This window comes from Hippoglossus stenolepis, chromosome 20, assembly GCF_022539355.2.
Source record: "Hippoglossus stenolepis isolate QCI-W04-F060 chromosome 20, HSTE1.2, whole genome shotgun sequence".
NCBI classification, from domain to species: Eukaryota; Metazoa; Chordata; class Actinopteri; order Pleuronectiformes; family Pleuronectidae; genus Hippoglossus; species Hippoglossus stenolepis.
The window spans coordinates 16,683,947-16,708,138 of NC_061502.1; the positions used below are offsets into that span (position 1 = coordinate 16,683,947).

Sequence of the window (24,192 nt, forward strand, 5' to 3'; positions counted from 1 at the left end):
CAAATTTCCAAATCAGTTGCTCCGGACATTTTGCAGATCTTCTCAGCCCCCCCTAAGTAAAATATCCAAAAAATGTCAGTGTGCTCATCTTGTTGATGACATCACGTGATGGATGCAAAACTCGACCAAGAATCCAAATATGTCTGGATGAAAAAAGAGGTGTTTACCCGTAGAAGATGCCGACTAATCAATCAACATGATGAGATTATCGTTATGACGACAGAGGCCGGTTTGCTGGAAACAAAAATGTGTGAACGTTCCGGACATTTTTAATTTCCGATTCATACAGTCTCCTGCTGTGTTTTTTCGTATGTGAAAGACAAACTCCAGACCATTTCTTTCTGTGCATTTTCCCCAATGTCTGAAAACAGCTTTCAGGAAATTATAGTATTTTGGCTGACGATGGACTATTTGCACGTCTCTGCTCATCAAAACCATTCTTTTCCTTTGCTGTCTCTAGTATTTCATAACCTCCCTCTCCTGTCAGGCCTTCTTGTACATTTTCTCCCCCCCCACCCCCCGTCTCCCACTCTTGCTCTTCTTCTTCTTCTTCTTCTGCGCGTTCTCTTTCATCCTGTGTAGGAGTACCACTGACAAACCTCTGCAGCCATCGCCGAGCTCCGTGTCTGGCCTCTGTTTGTTTGCCTTGCTTCTCCTTCACCGGCGGTTCCTGGAGGTCTTATTGTTTTGTTCCAGCTCAAATCACTTCAGTTCAAAAACCTCTGTTTATCCGCAGCGAAAACACACTGAGAGCAAGGCTCACTTTTACAGGAGATATCTGTCTGACACAGGCGGTTCAAAGACCCTCCAGCTCTATCTGGGAGTTTTGAGTTTGTTGGGTCTGGTTTGTGCTTTCTCTTTTTTTCTGAGTTAAACTTTAGGAAGTATTTCTCAGTGTGTTGATTTTGGTCTGGGGCTATTTTTCTTTAGGGAGCTACAACAGTGGGATGCACCTACAGGTTTTGGTTTAATCAGAGATCATTGGGTTTGAGATGAAGTGAAGTGAGGTTCAGGTTGATTGAAACTTTTGCAGCCTCACAGTAAATAACACAGTAACATGTCGGAGGCGTGGACACGACTTGTAGTGGAGTTGGACTCGAGGCATGAATTTGATTTGTGCTCAGACTATTTGACAAGATCAAAAAAGACATGCAAATACGTTATGACTCAGTTTTGACACTGATGACTCGCGACTAGAGATGAATACTGAGATTTGACGTCCCTGTATTTCTGCCCAGAAAATAAACCAAGCAAAAAAAAACGTATGTGAACCTGGGATTTTTCAGGGATGTAAAGATGTCAGTATTACTTTTGATATGTACTTTTGATACATTTGACATCTTAATGACGATTACGCAGGGGGGTGAATAGCCAACTGGACCTAGCTGTGCTAATCCCCCTGCTGCAGCACCTCGCCCACCCTCACACTCACAAGGTCAAGTTAACAAGGGTTTCTAAAACAATGGTTGGATGCTAATTTTCATTGGACTCTGCTTTATCTCTGTGATGATTCATCCAGGTCAGGGTCATGGTTGTTGTAGATGCTTAACAACCAGGTTAAACCAAGATTAGAGTCATAAAGCACATGAATACAGTTACACTGAGATCTTTGTCAGTACCTCCTCCCTTTGCTTTGCTCTCTTGTCTTAATAATTAACGAGGAACACAAACATCATCACTCAATGTTACTGTAGCAGACCATTTCAGTTCTGGGTGTATGAAGCATTACTGCGGAGTTTTCAGTGAACAGACACTGAACAACATCAGAGCGGATGATGAGAGAACTTTGTAACTTAGAGCCTGAAGGAAAAAAACTGGAGACGCAATCAGATAATTAAACTTGTATGAGTGTTGTACAGCTTCCACTGTACAACATAAAACTTAACGTGTTAATAATTAAAAAAAGCACTAATAACTTTTTTCCAGACAACTGGAATTTACCAGCTGTTTTCAGCTCAACACACACGTTCTGCACATGTTGATATGATTCACTTTTATTCTGTTTACAGACAGATTCTTTCTCTGTTGTGGTTTCATGATGGAGTCAATACTCCTGAAGCATTTCTTTTTTAAATCCAGTCATCTTCAAAGTTGCTTAACTCCTTTTTTAAGAATACAGAAAATACAGAAAATACTCCCTTAAAAACAATATCAGGTTTTACATTTATTTCAGTTTTTAGTGTTAATATCTAATAAGTGGTGAAGAATGTGTCAAAAGCATCTTAATATTTTATCTGAAGACATATTTACGTGCGGTATTTTCTTCCCAGAGAAACTTAAGAGACAACAAACCCACTGTAAACTTCTACATCAAATAACTTTAGCTGGGCGAGTCTGCTGTGGGCTTCTGTGGGCAGAACGTCTGAGCTGAGGCTTCTTGTTAGACTGGGGTTTCTTTAAAGTTCTTCACAGATTGATACCGTCTGGTTTCAGTGGCTGCTAGAAATTATCAATTACCCCACCCACGACAGCCTTGTTCAACACATGGTCACAACGTGGTTTTTCTGAGATATTGTGTGTGTGTGTGTGTGTGTGTGTGTGTGTGTGTGTGTGTGTGTGTGTGTGTGTGTGTGTGTGTGTGCGTGTGCGTGTGTGTATCCGTAGGAGCACAGAAAGACATTGTTGGAGGATAACCTGACGTGCCAGATGGTTTGTTACACAGAACCATCTGGGAAGGCTTCGTTGGAAACCGTTTAAAAAAAAAAAGGCGCTTGCAATAAATGCTTGACAGGTGATTGGATGAACCATCTGTCCATCAGTGTCGATCACGGTTGTTGAAACCAGTCGAGAGAAGAACGAAAACATCTTCTCCATCGAGAACCGGGCGTCTTTGCTCCTTCTGTCGGTGAAGAAATACTCATCACCTGCGCTAACCTGGTTCTGAGCCGCATCTCACATTCAAGACATCCCCAGAGCTGATTGTAGCTCCTCCCACATAGGACGCTGATTGGTCCGAACCACTGGGGTGTGGACGCCAGCGAATAGGCAAGATGAATTCTCACGTGTGAGGAATCCAGCCGCTTCTCACGATTAGTTGAAAGTTGCCCTCAAATGTTTGTTGTTGCATCTGTTTTGTCTTTGCGTGCGTCCAGCTGTGGTGATTTTGTGTCATGACCTTCTACATTAAAGCAGCTTCTCACCTCTCACACTTCTGAGCTTTGACCTGACGGGGTCACGGTGCTCGACCTCATGTCATCAGGACCTCGTCCTGCTGTGTGGTCCAAGCTGTAGAGACTTAGATCGTTCCAGAGCCGTATCCAGAGAAAGGGTTTGTACCGTTTGGACACTATCAACAAATGTGTTGAATGTACAGAGGATTGACGACCATTAACTGTTTGTAAAGATTAACAACACGTCCCCACTTCCTCCGGTAGTAAAAAAGATTAAGCTTAAAATATTCTGTCAAGTAGTAATAATAGTGTGGTCCATGTGCAATCCACTAACATGGAGGAGGCAGGATTTCAATCTTTATTTACGAATGTGTTTTAAGAGGTTGCATGAAAATGACCTTCTGTGCAGACGGCAGTAGAAGTGTCAATCACAGGGCTACTTTTTAATCCCTTTAGCTAGATTATACATTTTTTGATGTATTTATCATTTAATGTGTATTATTGTATTGCTTGAATGGAGTTTCTATTAAATTTCAAAGCTGGCATGACTGCTGACTAGAGGGTCTATGAGGGTCTTCAAGGTGCCTTAGTTTATAAGATATAAATAAAAAGTTGATGTATCAAGAAGTCTTGGGGGCAGCAAAAATTAAGATGAGTTCTTTCACGCACAAAAAGCACCAAAATGTGAGAGTTCCCTTCTTACACGACCTAAACCTGGTCACCACAACCAGCTTAACCCACTGGTGGACGAATGATCGAGGGGAAATCTCAAGACTCCTGAACCCAGCAATTGTCGTTTCTGGCTTCACTGACAGATCTGTATGCAGTGCACACACAGTCTTTGCAGCACAGCTCTTAGATAGAAGCACATACACACACACACACACACACGTGCACACACACACACACACAGAAGCAAACAGAAAGGCCATTATTTTGGGGCTGAATGTTTGTGTGATTGAGCTGATAAAGCATCAGAGGAATAAGAGTCTATTAGACTGGCCAGGTTAGCTATGGATTTAACATTTACACACACCTCAGTCTCTGTGTGTGTGTGTGTGTGTGTGTGTGTGTGTGTGTGTGTGTGTGTGTGTGTGTGTGTGTGTGTGTGTGTGTGTGTGTGTGTGTGTGTGTGTGTGACACAAAAAACACAGGCAGAGGCAAAGCCAGAGTGAAGGAGAGAAAAGAGCTATGTGTTGTGTACATACATTTTTGCTTTTCCATTATTCCAGTTGCTTTTCTCATCAATATTGTGGGTGTGTGTTTGTGTCTGTGTGTGTGTGTGTGTGTACAGAGAGGGGGACATATTCTGTATGTAATTTCACATTTCCATTATATTTTTTGTATTTCCATTATTGTGGTCCAAGGCAAACTCACAGAGAGGCTAATGCAGAGCAAATGTTCACATCTGACACAAGATGAAATATATGAAAAACAATGTGTGTGTGTGTGTGTGTGTGTGTGTGTGTGCCTTTGCGCTGCTGCCTTAATGCACAAATGACACGTGGGAATTTGGGGTGCTGCTCTGTGATTGGACAAGGCTGGTACAGAGGGAAATATCCCAGTGTTGTTTCCTGTTCAGGGGGAAAAAAGAGTTTGGCAGACATGAGGCGGCTTCGCTGTTACACTCTCATGGTTGTGGTCTTATGTGGAGGCCAAGTATCGAGGCCAAAACAAACCATGAAATGCCAAAATGGAGATAAGCTCATTTTTATGATGCTAGGACACATGATTGTTATCATTTTGTTGCTGAGTGTCCCACCGGCTGCCAGTGTTTCCTGAATTTGCACTGGCTACATGTCTCTGTTATATTTGATTGGCGAGATAAATTATAGGTACAACGCTTAAACTGAATCTCAAAGCTTTTACCCTACTCAAGAACCCTTGAGCAAGACCCTAGGATGGGCTGTGTCTGACTTCACTTCAGCTGCTATTACGGGTACTTAATAGTCTTAGTATCACTTCTAAACCAAACACTAGAATCTGTAAAACAATAACCGGCATATTTGGGGAAATACATTTTTCAGACTCCTGAGGAAACATTTGTCCATCAAACCTTGCGTATTCCAGATCTTAATATCTGTGAGACTCTGGCTCTGCTTCTTCTTCTGACCCTGTTTGGCCCCTCAGAGGAAAGCCGACCTAAGCATTCAGCTGAGCCCGAGGCTTGTTCTGACAGTGGGTGGGAGGTGGGTGGTCCGTCAGCACATTTATTCCTCGAGGAGCCCACTGCTCTGTTCTAGCAACTCAACCAGCTCATTGTCCTCTGCTTGTTTGGACCCTGGTAACAAAGGCTTCTGTTAGTTTTACTTGTGCGGGTCTTGCTCTGCTTAGATTGTTTTTTTTTTCACTTTTGTTTACAAGCCAAATGGGATTTAGCCTCCACTTGCCGGAGTCGTATCCCTGTCCGGGGCCAGGTCCGGGTCCGGGTCCAGGTTCAGATTGGATTTGCAAACAAACTCTTAAAAAACATTTTGCTCAACTTTGGGTCCTGCATATGCATTTTACTCTGTGTGTTTCTGCAGATCCATCCACAAGTTATGTCAGCAGTTATTTTAGTGGCTTACAGTGTTTTAATATGATATCAAAACACCATAACTCTACTGCGTAAATGCCAAACTGTTAATGGCATATTTTAAAGCAAAGGCTTGCCAAGGTACATAGAATGACTTTAGCAGCCCAACATAGTTAAAGTTGTCCCACCATAGTTAGTTATGTCATATTCCTGCCATGATGGTGGTGAAAACATCCAAAAATTACCATCCTAGACAGGCAAACACAATCGATATCTTCCTGGTAATGTAGTAAACTACTTTTGCCATTTTAGGTGTTGCCGGGCTTGCTTCTTTCCTTTTTGTGTCGTGGTTTCTTTTATGTCTTTTGTGTAGAGTAACTGTTAGCTTAGCTACGTAGCTTATGTATGTTTAGGACAAGCTCAACACAGTTTCACATTTCCTTCTATGTGAGGTTTAGAACTTGAGCCCTAATACGAGATGACACCAAATGACACAGTTTAAAGATTTAACTTGGACGTGATGTGACTTAATGGTTTAAACAGGTATAACATCCCTGCTTGTGGAACCCCCCTCCTCCCCCTGTGCTGCATTAAACACAGCGCTTGTTTTCTCCATCACTCTGAAATCCCATTCAAGAAACTTTCAAAAGTTAGTGGAACCACGGTGGAGCTAATTTCCAGGTGGCCTACATAAAGTTATTGGCAGGCTGCTGCATAACCATCAGCGGAATAAAACAAGCCCTCATTCTAGACAAATGCATCATGGGAAATGTAGAAAGGTACCAAATGAAATGCAAGAGGTGGGGGGGGGTACTGTTGATTAGGGAAAAGGGAATACAAAATGATTACAACCCTTTATCTCAGTTTAATTGCAGGGGATGCTTGACCAGCAACGACTGAAAACGTCTAATAGTAGAAGCAGCGGCTGTGATCCCTGTTTGAGGTTTGTGCACATTTTCAGATCGGCTGCTTGTTGATGAATATGCCTCTGAATTGCAATTTTTTTAACGTAATTTTTGCATTTTACATGCAATCTCTCAAATCCCGTTTCCTTTACAATTTGACATCTTCGTAGACGTCTTCTACATCGATTTCTGCAACGATGGCTGCTCTTTTTTATCCTTAAATATTTGTATTGTTTTTGTTATTTTTTGTTGGACATTTTCGTGCTGTATTCTCACAGGAGGACACACATTTTCCGGACATCTTACTAGAGGGCTGGCTGACTCAGACATTCGCCTTCTCACATATTGCCCCTCTGGAAGATTTCAGGAAAATCTCTGCACTTCAGACAGATGTTTGAAAGCAGCTACAGACTCAACTGAAAGCAGTTGGAGAACTTTGTTCTGGTCCGTTGTGATTCCGTCATATTTCCTTTTCGTACTCTGTTCTTCATCGGAAACTTGGTTACTTAACGCAAGACTTTCCGATCATGAAACGTGTATTCTAACGATGTTTCTATCATTTTACATACAGAATCCGAGCAAAGCCCCTTTTTTATCATGGACCTTTTCCTTAGTTTATCTCTGCTTGTGTGTGTGTGTGTGCATGTGTGTGTTTGCTGAGGCAGCAGGTCTGTGTACAAGTGGGCAGCCCACAGCACTAGCTGTTGATGCATGGAGGAATCAGAGCTCCAATAATGAGCGGAATCAGCCTTTAACATGGTAATGTGTCATTTAGGGGCCTATCCATTTAGCTAATGACTTGCTTCCTTTTGAAACCTATTAGCAGTAATGGTAAATAGCAGCTCCCCCTTTCAACTCACATCTGATTTGTTTCCCTCCTCCTCTGTTAGTCTTACTCTCCACTCTCCACCTTTTCTCTTCAAGTGCTTCCCTACCCTCCTCTTTTTCATTACTCTCCCCTCTTATCCCATCACTCCTCCTCCACTTACATCTCCTCTTTTCCCTTTAAGGCCGTAAATAACAAGTATCTTCATGATCAGTTTATCTGCAGATTAATTCCTAAATCAGTCATTTACTTTTTTTTGGTGTAACATATGAGAAAATAATGAAATGTAACCGTTTACCACAAATTTACCACAACTGATGATGCCATCAAATATCTTGGTTTATCCAAGTAATCTCCAAAACCCACAGATTTTAGTATGGAGGGCGAAGTATATTGAATTTTGCAGATATTAGAGAGGAAAACATTTCCAATACTGATACATCTGAAAAAGAAATCTAATTTAGGCTTGATATTTTACAGTTAAACCATAAACTTTATAATTAATAACTATAAATAAAAAGAAAACACAAATGCAAATGTCTACATCACTTCCCTACCCACATCCTCCTCTCCTCTCCTCTCCTCTCCTCTCCTCTCCTCTCCTCTCCTCTCCTCTCCCTCCTCCTCCTCCCTCCTCCTCTCCTCTTCCTCTCCTGCCCATGGGGGCTCATTCATAACATGTACCCATTACCCACCAAGCTATTAGGTTTGCTAACAGTGAGATCCATTGGGTGAAAATCAATGTCTATCCAGGGAGCAGTTTGTCTGTAGCGCCACTGTAATGAATGCTATATACTCACACTCGGCTCTCCCTCTCCCCCCCACTGTCACACAGGGTGCAGACGGAGCCGTTGAGCATTGGTGTAATGGATAATTTTGTCAACCTTACATCTAAACTTCAGTAAAAACAAACCCACTGCAACATCAAGGAGCATTGTTGTCGTACCGTTCGTACAGTTTCTCCTCATCGCTCTCACAGTCGACTCATCAGTTCAAAAATATCTGTGAGCTGATAAAAAAATATTCAAGCTCCAGTATCGTTCTGTTTAAAATGCTGAATACTCGTGATAAATCACTGTGGACTCACAGGCTGTGTCTATAAAGCTCTCCACACTCTGTAATGGATTCTGTATCGTCAAACACACATTTCAGCTACGGCCAATCTAACCTGAACGTTCTCCATGCCAGAGCAGTTAGCCGTAGCCTGGTGGAGGGGAGGGGGGGGGCAGCTAATAGCAGATGTGCAGTCATCAGTGCTGGTCAAAAACGTTGAGTCAGCAACCTGTAGTCCAGCCCCATCAAAATCCATCGGCATCATTTAATGCTGTGTGCGAGAACCACTTAAACTCCAGTGAGTTAATTCCATTTCCCCTCATTTGATCCTGAGATTTATGCACTTAAACACCCGGTTGTTCAGTCACGTGGGTAAAGATGTAGGAAAGAGCTGAAATGTGCTCCATGTACCTTAAAGAAAAGATGAGATTTAGTGTGAAGGAAGTAGTTTGTAGGTATTTCTGTAACATCTAATGGCACTAAGGAGAGTGAGTACGCTCCACCAAGGCCCAACAGTCCCCTTAAATTCAATCAAGCTGCACCAAACACTTAACAGATATCAGTCCCCTTAAAACGCCTGATTTCTTCTATCATTAAATCTTTGCATTATTCAGATGGAAAACGCTGAAAATGTCACGCCCCATGTCTCAATGTTTTAAGAAAGTGAACATTTTTAGTGGGTTCTTTCTTGGATCCTTGCACCAAGTTTCGTGGACATTTGTTCAGTAGTTTTTTTGTGTAACCCTGCTGACACACAATCAATGAACAGGGCTGCAGACATCACCTCCTTTGTAAAGAAACTCGTCCTGTAGCTTCCTCACCGAGCTCTGTCTCTGCTTCTGTTGCTTCTCTTAACAGGATGTTTTCACCATGGTTCTAAACCTGCGTTACCTTTTTCACTAACCCCCTCTACTTACTCCAGTATTGCAAACATTACAGACAGGTTTAATCCCACCTCTGCTTTTCCTGCTCGGACGTGTTCAAATTTGAGCAAAACCAGAAATATTAAATGCTCCATCTCCAACTGAAGCCGACCCCCGACCTCTGACCTCTAACCTCTGACCTCTGACCTCGCTGTGAGATCAATAAGGTGTCATGTTGTTAGAAGACATTACAGTGACAGAAACATTGTGTACATCAGGACACAGATGATCAGTCAATCAATTCAACTTTGTCTGCTTTGTGGCACCTTTTGTACTTGTGTTATTGCAATATATATATATATATATATATATATATATATATATATATATATATATATATATATATATACGACTGTCAAGCTGCTAATAAGACAGTATGAATGTAAACAGTAGAGTCACATCAACACCAGAAAAAAGTAGATAAAATAATAATAATACCAGTAAAATTGTTAAGATATTTAAACAACAGCAACACCAAAGACTTAATTTAAGGAATACGCAGTTTCACCTCCTTGAAGTTTGTATTTGCAAATTAAAACGATTCTCATCCTCACATAATCTTGTTTAGAGATGTTTTGATGTTTAAGGGTCCAAACCCGCCCTCAGAATACCAATTCATATGCTAATTCAAACACATTTCTTAATATGTGGAAAAGTTGCACGTACAGGTTAAATCAAATACCCGAACCTGTTTCACAAGTTAAGAATTCTCTCGCCACCTTTTCTCTCTGTGGACAATGTGCAAACCGTGCATCTGTTTTGTATTTCTGTCGCTGTGTAATGAGGTTATCCACTTTCAGCCTTCAGATTTTCCGGCGTGTCTGCTGTCAACAGACTGTAAAACTGTTGGAACTAATTTGAGACCTGAGCCGAACAGCCAGCTCCGTCTCTTTCTAACTAACCGAGAGACGAATGGCAGCAACTCCAGCTTCCATCCGTCTCTGTGACGACTCGCTTTTCATATCCTCCTGACTACTGTGAATGAGTTGTTCCCCGCAGACGACAACTGAGATTAATTGTGTGTGTTTGGCGAGTATTACTCATGATTACTGGCTGTTCTTTTTGTACATAGTTTGTTGATTGGTCCCCATGGATCCGCCCACTCCGGTCCTTAGCCAGTTGCTCGCTGATTCCAGTCTCTCCCAGTGACGGCCATAAGTCAAGTGAAAGGATAATGGAGGGCAGGAGGAAAAAAGGCCACAAGACCAGGGACGACATCATGGAGAAAATGAGAAGAGAATAGGACAAGTAGAAGAATAAGAGAGGCGCGCCCGGCGGAGATGAACGATATTAACGCCGCAGCCCGTGTGTTCGCCTCCAATCTCTGTGGTAACCGTTTCTTCCTGGAAATTCATGCATGTCCATCTGGATTTTCAATTACCCACAATCCCCTGTGACCCCACTGGCTGCGTCTGGAGAATGATTTTTATTTCCTGGCAAATACAAAACACACTGGAGATCGGCCGAGCTGCACACTCCCACCGTACATGAACATAAACGTATGTTCGATATGTGGTCACAGTCACATTCTGCAGCTTGACTCTATCTGCTGTTCATATTATCGTCTCAAAACCAAAATGCCAATAATCAGCTGACAACCCATCACAGATATCGCAGTAATGAAGCCTTTGAATATGAATATGACGTCTGATTACTTTTCTTTATAGAAAATAATACAGTTAAAGATGGTTGCAGTCATTTAGACATGGTGACAATACATCTCAAGATGGTTCGTACCAATTAAAAAAAAACAGCTGATCTCCATTTGTAGTCGTCCACCCTGGCACTTCACCACTAATGGACCAACACCCTGCAGAATGAACAGTAAAAAGAATTACTAACCCTCGTTACTGGTATATTACCATTACAGGTCACAGGTCACCATTACAGGTCACCCTCTAGTTAGCTTTTGTTTTATTGTTAATGTTGCACATGTTCCACACACACTGGGAAAGTGTCTCATGTTACTTTTAAACATAGCTGAACCAAAAGCCTGAACAGTCACTGAACCACGACTTTGTCTCCAGGGAGCGTTTTTTTGAATTTAAGCAAAAACAATCAGCAATGGAAGAAGGAACATTTTCTATCCTATCGTATATATTTATGTTGTTGTTGGCTTGTGAGAAGAAAGTAGTGTTTGTAGCTATGAGAGAAGATTAGATGCTCCACCAGTGATAAATCTCTGTGGGGGCCAGAGGTCAAGCTGCTCTCTCCTGTAAATCTACTCACTGGCATGTTTTCATTACCAACACCAACGTATCCCCCATATACCCTCCGATGTGTGTGTTTTATATGTGTGTGTGTGTTTATATGGGGGTGTGTGTAGGGGCCTTGACTGTAGCAGAGCCTGTAAGTACAAACCAAGGCCAGCACAGATGAGTTCCTACTTAAATCATACACACACACATGCACACACACACACACAATTCTGTCTCTGAGGTGCTTGTGGATGATTTAACAAAGTTCTCATCACTGCCTCATCAGGTGATGACTGACTGTGTGTGTGTCTGTGTGTGTGTGTGTGTGTGTGTGACCACTGCAGTACAGATTTACTGCTGGCGGGTCTGAGCTCAGCTAAATCACGTCAACCACTTATCCAGGAGTTATAGCACATAAACATTCTCTCTGTCTCAACCCCCGTCTCTTTTATTTCTTTAATTCTCGAAAGTCTTTTAATGCATTGTGGGCAACGTCGCGTTTTTCTAGATCACTGATTGTTTTTCCCGTGGGGTCACGCAGGTCTGCAGTAGATGTAATCGAAACGCCGTACATTTAATATACGTTATATCTACAACTTTAATTTGCTAGGTTTTGATGCTCGGATCCATTTGCACCCAGAAAACTTTGCTATACCTCGGAAATCTGTAATTTCAGGGTTTGGTGCTGTTTTCTTTAAGGAGACGGACAACTTCCAAATCCAGGGTTTGATTGTGAAATACTGGGAACGACTAGAAAAAAATGTAAAGACAATATCATGCTGCCAAAGCCGCCTAATGCCCCTGCAGCTTAAGAGCGTATATGCTATGCTACATCCTGGTCTGCGATGTGTGTTGAGAGAATCAGTAGGCCCCCCGGGAGACTGTGGTTTAGACGACGCCCCCCACAGTGATGACTGCAGCCTCCAGCAAACATGGTCAGTTCATTGACCTGTGTGTGTGTGTGTGTGTGTGTGTATGAGTGTTTCTAAGTAGGGGATTAACTGTCTATAACTTTGTGGCTTTCCTGTTTAGTCTGACTTTATGACCGTCTGGAAGAGGCCAGCATTTGCAAAAGGTCCATTTTACAGACACACAAACACAGAATGACGACCAGACACACACACAGACACACACAGACACAAACTTTAGCCCACTTCTGTCCTTCTTCTTCTCTGGGACAAGTGTGTGGCCTTTTGCAAAAGGGAAACCATTTGTCTCCCGGGTGTTGAGATCTGGTGCAGTTGCAGAAACTTGTCGAGCATGTGGGTGTAATTTTTTTAAAGAAAATATGCAGCAACAGAAAATACGACACGTGCACAGTAATTGGTAGCTTGTAACTTCTTACCTTGACGGCTCTAATTATAACAATTACAAATTCAAATCAGGGTTCGTGTTGGCGTTAACATAACCGTGTTAACGTAATGGCGAACAATCAGGCGTCTTCATGGTGTCATTGTTTTAACAATTAAAAAAGCAGTATAAGGGGAAATAGAAGGAAAGGGAGATTTAATTGAAAGTCAGACAGGAAGTGGGACGGGGCGATGTGTCCTGACCCTTGTGACCCGTGCACCATCTCTTTCCTTCTCTTTCATAGGCACTCTATTTTCTTTATCCTTCCTCCGTATAAGAAGTCATTCATTGCTCTCCTTTAAGGCAGACTGTCTCCCCTCTTCTTCTCTGAGGGGAGCTCACAAACACACACACACTCCCGGGCCAGGAAGTCCTGGTGAGAGCAGGATGTTGACTTAGTATTCGTTTCAGCTCTCCCCTGAAGCCCCTGGAGGTCGACAGAGGAGCGGCCGACAGATGTAAAGCCAGAGATACGGGGGCGGCAAAACAAAAGCATGGATTAATGTACATTTTCTCTCTAACTCTTATCGCACCAGACGAGTAATAACAAGAAAACTCAACAGTACAAAAAATATAAACAGCAGTGATGTGGAGGGATGATTTAAATGTTCATGTAGTGTTATAACCAACTCTTTGTCTAACCTCAAAAAGTTCGGCCATGGTTGAAGTTCCTCCTTGCGTCTTATGATCGTTAGTTTGACCTATTGGCTACGCTGCCCCCTCATGATTTCCGGTGGTACTGCTCAATGTCGCCTATAAGCTGTCAGAAGACGTGCACATTGCAATTCGCTGGAGGCGCAGTTGCAATGACCCAAATCATTTCAAATCATACGTAATGATTAAAACTCCCTTTTAAACTCTTCTACAACATATTACCAAAGTTCAACTATACAACCAGAGACGGAGAATGACAGAATAAAACTAGCTAATGTATAGAAAGTACTTTTTTATTTGCCATTTATTAGAAAAAGTCAGTCAATTACCCAACGTGTCAGTAAAACTACATCACCATAGAAACGGCATGCAGCAACCAGACAAGGCTTACAGCTTTGTGTGTCCGGTGTGTGTCTGCATGCGTGCAAGGCAAGACCAGACTGATAACATGCTATATTAACTATATATATATATATATATATATAAACGCTATATTTAAACTTGAATATATGACAAGTGACGCTCATCATGCCTCCGTTTGTTACCCAAGAAATGTATTCAGTTCAGGAAATGGCTATTAAGTGTTGTGAACACGTCTGACTTGGACAATCTCAAATATCTCAGGATGAAAAAGACACATAGAAGAAGAAGCCGGCAAAAAATGTCAACCTGGGAAGACGATGAGGTTCCAGAGCTTTCCTGAGATTCTCCTGCTGCCTTCTTCATATGTGAAAGGAAATGTCTAGAAAATATCTGGACCCACTTTTCAGACATGCACGTGTCAATATGCACAGAGACAGACACACTGTATTGTAGAAATCTGTTTGATAATACAAAGGTATGGGTTCCATATTTTTCCCCGTCTGTGTGTGCGTGTGCGAGTGTGTATCCACCGGATTATCACTGTCTCATCCCTCATTCCCCTCCTGCCCCTGACCCTTTTAAACAACACTCTATCTTTCTCTGGGAATCCCTCCATCCATTTCTCGCTCTCCATCAATCTTTCTATCTTTTCCTCCGTCCATATCTCCCCCTGACCCCCCCAACTATTCGGGATGGAGCGGGGAGATAGAGAGAGGTACAGAGAGAGATGATCCTGTCGTTTTCAACCTTCTTGTTATTCCATCAAGCATACAGAACTCGCCTCAGAACTCAACAATAACACATCCATCACACACACACACACACACACACAAAAGGGCAAACCGTGCAGTGTCATCCTCTATCGTGACAGTAAAAGCAAATAAAGTTTTATTCCTAATGTAATAAAAAAAAACTTTTATACAATAAACATATTTGCTGTCATTCGGAGCTCGTGGAAATTCACTCAATGTCCCTTAAACGTAGATTCTAACTTTCATATTGATGTCTTATCATCCTTATTACGACTCCGTGCACGTGTTACTGGAAGTGCACGGAGGGTGTCAACTTCACTTTAAGATTCTAACAAGCATAATTAATATGCACGTTTTTTTTCTCAAAATAAATCCCTTAATTGATTATGTATTAGGTTCCAATTAAACTCCAGCCCACTGTATTTGATTTAATGTAGATTTAGTTTAAATCGTCCTGTGCAGTTCAACATTTAATTTGAAAGATATTTACAAGGTGCTCAGGGTGAGCAGACATAAAACCCGGCTGAAGTTATGGATTGTATGTTGATGAGGATTGAGATGAACGCGTAGATGTGGAAGATTTATGAGTGAGGGTATAGTCTAATATAAAATTCACAAATTTGCCCTTGAGGGCTTTTCAATCTCTACATCTCACAAGACTCTCCTGAGACGAGGATGAGGGGGAAACAGGAGCAACACTAAATAAATATATTCTTATCACAAGGTCCATTTTCAGTGTTTGGTTTTTAACGAGCTTTCGGCCACACCTTGCATCAGCAAGTCCTAGTGAGGTGATTTAGATTTTATTACGCGACTCTAGAATGGATTTTTGCGGTCGCTCAATAAGAGTTGACAACCGAGCGAAGTCCACGCAATGATGACGACTACGGGATGAAACTGAAAGCTCCAGAAAGACCAAACAAGTCTTTGTGGCAAGGTCAAGGTCAATTCTTCAAAATGGTTCACTTGACATTTATAAAATCAAGTTTTAAAAGTTTTATCTCAGCAAAGTTTCTTATATTTATAAGTGTAGTATCACACTGTAAGTACATTACCCAGCAGTACTGTGATATTGTGATCAGTGTTACAATGTCGAACTACGTCCCGTGGCAATGACATTGCCCAGCTCTCACCGGGGGTGCTTATACATTCTGACAGTATTATAATTTAGCGGCTGTATTGCAGTAAATCCTGTGAGACATCGGGTTAACAGAGCGTAGACGGACGATAGAGAAGCCGCCAGACAGACAGTGACACGGACAGACAGACAGGTTACCATGGTTATCAGAGCAGAGAGAGAGAAGAATGGAAGATGATGAACCTGAGTCGATGTGTGTCCGAGTGTGTGTGTGTGTGTGTGTGTGTGTGTGTGTTGTGTGTGTGTGTGTGTGTGTGTGTGTGTGTGTGTGTGTGTGTGTGTGTGTGTGTGTGTGTGTGTGTGTGTGTGTGTGTGTGTGTGTGCGGCAGCTGCAGAGCCGTAGGCAGACGGTCATTGTGTCCTTGTCGTCCTGTGAATCTGAAATCTGAACCCCACCTTTCGTCATTCCTCTCTGTGTCTTTGTTGTCAACTCGCCCGTTTGTTCAACACGACAGACGAGAGAAAAAATGTTATCGGCTTCCAGAGGCCGACACGTGATCAGATCCCCGGACGTCATTTTCATGTTCTGTGGAAGTTGCCGTGACGGAAAACACATACGCTGAGAAAAGATGGATGAAATTACGACTTTGTGAAAGGAAATTTGTTATTATAACGATGTCGATACAAACCAAGATGTGTGTTTAAACTGGGAAACCGTGAAGTTCCTGTTCGAATCCCTATAGATTCTGCATGTGAAAGGTATTAGTGGTCTCAAATCAAGGTCAAATGACACTAGAAAGGTTTTTATAGTCTCCCACGTACATTTGTATGTGGTCGGAGGCTCCCGCAGCTTGTGGATCAAAACCCAGGAGTAAGCAGGATGTTGGCTTGGTTCTCTGGCAGACGTCAGAATAACCATGAGGAGGAGAAGCATCCAGGAAAAATCTGTTCATCACAGCAACTGAATCGATCTTTTATTAAAGTCTTCTGATGAAGATCTAAGATGGTGCACACTTTTCTTTTGTTGTAAATTAATTTTCTTACCTTGAAAACAATGTTTTGAAATGTTGTGTAAAGAATTAGCGACAAAAGTGGCTAAAGTCTTTCCTGGGCTGCAGAATTGTGTGTTAATTATTGTCACTTTAAGCAATTTAAACCTCAAAAACAATAACTGATCTGGACTTTAGGGTTTCTATTCTCTACATGGTGTATTTGTCATGGATGTAATATCAGTATCAAAGCTCTAACTTTCACAATTTCACAATGTAAACTGAGATGTTTATCTGGGAGTCAGTGTTTTCTGTGTGTCATGGAGAGCCGGGCCCCTCAGCGACATGGATTCTCAGATATCATTTTCTAAGAGGTTGGAGGGACGTGTTAGACCGAGTGTGTGTGTAACGTGTTGTGAGTGTGTGTGTGTGTGAGAATGTGTACACGTGTTTGAAAGAGGGATTTGGGGTGTCTCAGATGTTCTTCACAGTTCATCAGTGTTGACATCTGGCCAAACAGCTGTACGCATCTGGACACAGTTCCTAGTAAAGGACACACACACACACACACACACACACACACACACACACACACACACACACACACACACACACACACACACACACACACACAAGCTTCCTCTTCCCCTTCCATCTCATCTTTCCTCCCGTCTGTCTCCTTTCTGTACAGTTATCGTGTATTCTATACGTTTCTGTGTTTACGTTCGAGTTGCACGTGTTGTTTTAGCGCTTTGACCTCAAACCAGCGCTGCGATATCTGATGTAACTCAGAACTCGGCTCGTGTTCTCGTCTGTGTGGGTTTTACAGACAGGAAATGTGAACCATGTGCACCGTGAGTCAAAATCACTTGAATTTCTTCAAGCTTGTCACACTGAGGCTAATGTGATTTTTACTATGGGAACAATACGGATGGGTTACGCCAACAAAATAAAACAGTGAGCAGTTTCATGGAGCGTTGGAGTGGTGGAGAAATAGACGTGTTTTATAGGAATTGGGGAACACGGGCTACTTGGCTTGCTGATTTTTGGCAGTCACACCTTTGAGAGCATGTGTTTGCAGTGTAGACACATGACAACATGATCTGTATCTTAACTGTTTTCATATGGTCCTTGTTCCCATTTTTAAAAAAATGTGAACACAGGTTGTGGTTGTTTGGAAAAGAACAAACGTTTTTTTCCTCTGTTCTTCAAATTTAATGAGGAAATAATTGACAAAAATTGCAAGTTGAGCCTTTTAAGTTTGTCAACAGAGAACTCGCTCGCTGATTAAACATATTGCAGCAATTTCAAACCACCTTATTTTCTGAGGAGGGGAGAGGTTACTCCTACTTACTGCATGAACTCCGTCCTGTCTGGGGACATTTTAGATCTGAGTTTCACATGTGACAGACGCAGCAGGAGATGATCCAGCTTAGATTCTTTTAGAAATACAGGAAAATGGAATAAAACGTTCAGGTGAGGCTGAGTAGAGCAGGAGGCCGGACATAGTGTAGAAATCCTGCTGCAGAAATCACATGTTTTAGATTTGCTAAAAGCTCTAAAATCGTATCTTTCCAAGTTGACATGTTGACTCTTTTTCATGCTGAGATATGTCCCCTCTTACATTTTTGTTGAAAACATCCTCAGTATTCCCTGCTGTTTTCTCACATGCTCTTATTTTGACTTTTCGCAGACAATTTACGAGGGGAAAAGTCCTGCGCGACGGACTCGGGACATTTGCGCTCTCAGTGGGTTCAGTGCACGTCTGCAAGCAGCTTTTCCTTCGTGAGCCAAACAATAGCTGGAGTGCACTCCCCTCAGTTGCAGCCACATTGTGCCAAGAGTTCAATGTACTTTTTCTTTTCTCATGGAGATTTTAAGATATCTGCCCATAAGGGGAGCATCAGGGAGGGAAAACAAACTTGTGCATTAAACTAATCCCAAAATATGGCCTCCCATAACATCCTGGAGAAACAACTACGTGTTTTCCATAATGTGTGTGTCTTCCAAGCTTTCAGGCTGTGGCTCCAGCAGTGAAAAATATCCAGGGACAGGAAATGAAAACGGGGGGAAAATGCTCGTGCAACATAATGTAAATGAACAGTCGTTGCCTAAAGTCTGCACAGTTGACAGCCGGCCAAAAAAAAATCTTCTGTGTGTGCTTCTGTTATTTTCCGAGATGAAGCGAGCGCGGCTCTCGCTGACACGTAGGGGTTAATGATGTTAACTGCATTAAACCGCAGCAGAAATACACCCGGATTAACTCACTTTAAAACACCTGCCCCCCCCACGTGTTCCAGGCTAATTACTCACAACCTCAGAACAACAGAGGAAACCGGCGCTTTGCTGGCGAATCGGGGCTCCACAGAGAAGCTGACATCATTTTTAATGATTGGAAATACAAGACCTGTATGCAAAGCAGGATGTGCTGGTTGCCACTAATAACCCCCCACTGAAGCATTTTGGCAATTTAACGCGTTTTTTTCCCGTGAAGAAGAAAGTCGCCTCGACCTCATTTAAACTGCTCTGAACCGACTTGAAACTGATTCCTGATGATCCGACGACACAATTAAACTGAACTCTGCCGTTTCTGTGTGTTTCATTTTCTTTTTTACACACACATCTTTGATATATAATAGATTCAAAAGGAATTACCCGACGCGTTTGAAGGCGTCGCTGTTTTCCGTCAAATACGAAGACTGACGTGAGCTCGTAAAAAGTAAACAATGTGTTTTTTCCCCTAAAATATGGAGCCTTTTTAACGTTGTGTTTACTTCAGGGAGAGAAAAGCTGCAGCATCTTTATGTGGAGCAGATGTCAGCGCTAATGGATGCAGCTGTGTTTGTGTTTCATCATCTATTTTTCTTTTTGTTTAAAAAAAATCCCTCCTGTTTTTCTTCCCCAGGACTGTTTCCGGCCGTGTTGAACCTGGCGTCCATGGCGGACATAACGGCGAACGCTACCTGCGGCTCGACGGGTCCCGAGATGTTCTGCAAGCTGGTGGAACATGTACCGGGGCGGCCTGTTAAAAACTCTCAGTGTCGAACCTGCAACCAGCAAAGCACGAAAGCAGTCGGTAAGAAAGATTCTCACACACACACACACACACACACACACACACACACACACACACACACACACACACACACACACACACACACACGACTCATAGTCATGATGATTACAGTAATTAATCATGCCAGATTAGTTAATTAGAGCCAGATTGGCCAGATGTTAACCAATCATTTTGTCTGAAGTGATAATTACTGAACGAACTAAGGAATCAATCGCAACATGACAGAATGACAATATAAAATTAGCCTGCAATCATAATTCGAACAGGCCAATTACACCGTCAGTTATCCAGTCAGTGATTCGGTTAACTGCTCAGCCTGTCAGCCATCAATCAATCAGTTGGCTAATGAAGCGGTTAGTCACTGACTAGTAGCCGCTTATTAGTCAGTCGTCGTCTATCTCTGTTAATGCTAAGACGTTAACATCAATTTACAGTAAGTGATCAATTGATTGAACGACTTCCTCCCTGTCGAAGGGAGGATTTGACTTTTTATGAAATATGCCGTATGAAGATCGCTGCCACTTTCACATCTGTTGGTTGCTAATCTTAGTTTAGCTCAGATTACACAACTAAGACTTCTGTCTAATCAAAAGTCAAATTGTAAAGATGACATGTTGCAGTTTTACAGCCGACGCCATGTCGCTTATTTCTCGGGTCAAGCTCTGTGGTTCGCTGGCCTCTGGTCACCACATGGTTGCCAGGCAACTAGGCCAAGAAATATTTAAAGTTCTTGTCATTTTTACTTTTCCGTTTTTTCGCAAATCAAACTTCAACAAAGTCACGTGTGAGCTGGTAGATGGTCGTCGACAGAGTCAGGTTCCATGGTTTTTTGCAGAAATGTCATACATAAGTAGGATGGTGATTGACAGCTCCCGGTTGAGCTGAAACATTAAAATGACACACACACACACACACACACACACACACACACACACACACGAAAACACACAATCAATCCCGTGCACACTGTACATAAACAGTGTTTTATCTGCCTGCTCTGTTAAAGTGTGTAACCCCTCCCAGGTGTGGGCTTTGTTCTGCATCCGGTGACATTTCTTATTCAGAAGTGAATAAAATCTCCTGAACTGCAAAGGAAATCTGTTATTATTATTTTTTTAGAAGGTAGAAAAATACCCTTTTGATTTTGGGGCCTTGAATCTTCCCCGAAAGAACCGAGGTGACTATTTTCTCGTTAGAATAAGACGGGATGGAAAACTAAAATGATTTCTAGATTTTTAAAGTTGGAATAGAATCCAACGATTGATTTTATGTGTGTGTGTGTGTGTGTTTGTGTGTCTGTGTGTGTGTGTGTGTGTGTGTGTGTGTGTGTGTGTGTGTGTGTGTGTGTGTGTGTGTGTGTGTGTGTGTGTGTGTCTGTGTGTCTGTGTGTGTGTGTTCAGAGCATCATCCCATAGAATACGCCATAGATGGGACCAACCGCTGGTGGCAAAGTCCCTCCATTAAGAATGGGATGGAGTACCACTACGTGACAATCATGCTCGACTTGAAACAGGTAAACTCACCCACACACACACACACACACACACACACACACACACACACACACACACACACACACACACACACACACATATACACAGGGTAGCTATGGCTCAGGAGGTAGAGAGGGTCGTCCACTAACAGACCAGACGGGCCGTAGTTTGATCCCCTGCACCAGTCTGCATTCCTAAGTGTCCTTGGGCAGGGTACACACTCCATGTTGTCCCGGCCGACAGTGTATGAATGGTGTGTTATTGAAAACAGGCTGCGTATAGAAGTGCTTCAGGAATGTGTGTGAACGGATGAATGCAACTCGCGCTGTGACGCGCTGTGAGACTGGAAAAGCGGCGTATAAATACATTCCATTTATCAGTCCATTACATTCACGACTACACATGAGACTCAGACATTTATTCTATGGAGTCCTACATCAAAGTAAATCGAAAGTGCCTCTGTCCTCTCAGTTATACGCATCCTCTCTTTGTAGCAGTGGTCCTCTTGAATTTATGTCGGGGGCAAAGTATTTTAATGATTGGAAAAGCCACTGCAAGCGCCATTGATCAAACCTCGCCACAGCCTCTATTATCTGGAAAGAGACAAACTATAAACATTTTTTTTTCCATTATCAAGGTTCATTAATCAGCATTAAGCCCAGACGGTTACGAGAGCACTATTAAAAAACTGGACAATTCACAGTGTTTGGTTGAGAATAGCCCAGAATACAGTGTAAGGAGGCGTTTTTATTCCTAAATCCCTTAAAGAAGAAAGCTCAGGAGCGGTACTTTGGAGGAAAATGCCTCAAATTGAGCAGCTGCTGGTGAACACACATATAATTTCAAAAAGTATTTGACGTGTACTTGGGATTTACGCTCTATACTGCAGCCAGAGAAGGAAAAAGATTGATAGCGTGAACAGAATCCTTCTTCTCGTCAGTTGGTCACAGGTTCTTTAAAAGCTTTTAAATGTCAGTGTACTCTCCGTGGCCCCCCGCTGAGCTGACACAGTTTAAACAGCCATATTCACATTACGCTGGTATTTGATGTGTATTATGTGTATTTATTTTATTGTAGAATCAATCTTACTATAAAGTGGGAATCACTCAGGTTTTCTTTTGACTAAATGCTCAACTTTTCTGTCCATAGACGATTGTAAAAAGTAAAAATAAAACAAAGGATCTTTACGGTTTTGGTCTTAAAATGATTCTGTATATCTTTCAAACACACATAATTATAGCACATTTTTATTATAATTTTTCTCCGATTGTGAATTTTAACAGTTTGACTAACGCAATGTTTAATTTCTCCTTTGCAATATGCAAGAAAATCATGCTTCAGGCTGCATCCTGATTTTTTTGTTAATGGTTAAGGGGCAGAACAAATTAATGCAAAACCCATTTTAATTTCTATTTATCACCTTTGCAACAACTACTTTGCATTTCGTACCTTGTGTGTCTCTCGTCTTGATTCCCTTTGTCCTCTAAATGATCCAGAACGACGGAATGAATGCAGAATTACAAATAAAGAAAGAGGCAAAATTTTGGTTAAATTTAAATATATTCTGATTCTGTTTTAACAACTCAAACTGAAGTACTACTGAAATGTGTAAGTTCATTTTTTTGTCCCAAACCAATCGATCGAACAAACCTAAGTAATGAACAGATTATGCAAAAACATTTGAATATCTGGAATGATCAAAAATATAATATCTAAAGTGAGGAAATATTGCAGTTATAATAAAGATTGTATTAATTGTTAAAAATGCCTAATAGTCTATTGTGCAATATTCAACAGCCTACTTCCTGGATTAGTGCTTTATGTAGCATCCAAATATTATAACATAATAACTACCGACTAGTTGCTGGGTTGAAATTTGCATAAAAATGTCCTCGTCCTAAATCCACTGTGCATTGTCTCATCTGTATGTACTTGAAATGATTAATTGATTCAGAGGTGCAGTATCATGACCGATCAATAACCTATTTTATGTTTTGCATGTGAATTAAAAAATCATTTGTCACGTGGATGTCAGTTTAGTGGTAAAAATGCCATGTGGTCGTTTCCTGCATGTGTTAAAACCACATTTCAGGGAAACTCAACTTTCCATAATTCCAAAGCTGTTAATCTCTCAGATATGTGGACGTGAGACCCCCTGTACCACGGCTCCATTAGAAGAGATTGTAATCGATCCTCCTCTCATCAAGCAACTTAGTTTATTACTTCAGTCAATTTCCTATTGGTCCAAGTAATGGATCCACCTCACGCCTGATTGGCCGTATTTTCAATACCACTAATGTCTGGGTGAACATGTGCACGGCTCAGTGGGGGTGTTGTGTGTGTGTGTGTGTGTGTCTCTGTCAGTCCAACAGAAAGCTCTCTACCCTGTAGTGGGCTGGATTTCCCTGGTGACCACAGTCATCTCACTCAGAACATGACTGCGTGTGTGTGTGTGTGAGTGTATGTGTGTGTGTGTGTGTGTGTGTGTGTGTGTGTGTGTGCGTGTCTGTGTGGTTATTGCCTGTGACTCTGTATTTATTGCTGAGCCCCTCCGGACGGAAATCCAGAATCCATTTGTGTGTCTGTGTGCGTGAGAGACAGTTGATGTCTGTATCAAAGCAGAAGGGCACATTGTAGAGAACAGTCCCCTCATGAAACCACAATTAAATTCAGTAGATCAGGATTTTTTTAGTTGGACGTGCATCTAAATAGCAAACACTCATAAATGTTTTTCCAAGATCTAAGAATTATTCTCGGAGAAATCAACAAAAACGTTGAAAAAGATCTCGCAATGTTAAAGAATAAAAAGGTCCTGGATCTGCCCCCTGATCCAGATCTGCACTAGAACTTAATGGCTTCTCCTCTGACCCACATCGAACCGTTCCACCAATATTTCCTGTGTAACAA

The 24,192-nt window shown here is 41.9% G+C and overlaps 1 protein-coding gene across 1 annotated transcript in view; it reads left to right on the forward strand.

Moving 5' to 3' along the window:
* Positions 1-24,192, forward strand: part of lama2 (laminin, alpha 2) — a 138,572-nt gene that overhangs the window by 7,846 nt on the left and 106,534 nt on the right. The window contains 2 exon segments of the mRNA XM_047338003.1: positions 19,622-19,792; positions 21,193-21,305. Coding sequence (XP_047193959.1) covers positions 19,622-19,792; positions 21,193-21,305 — 284 coding nt within the window.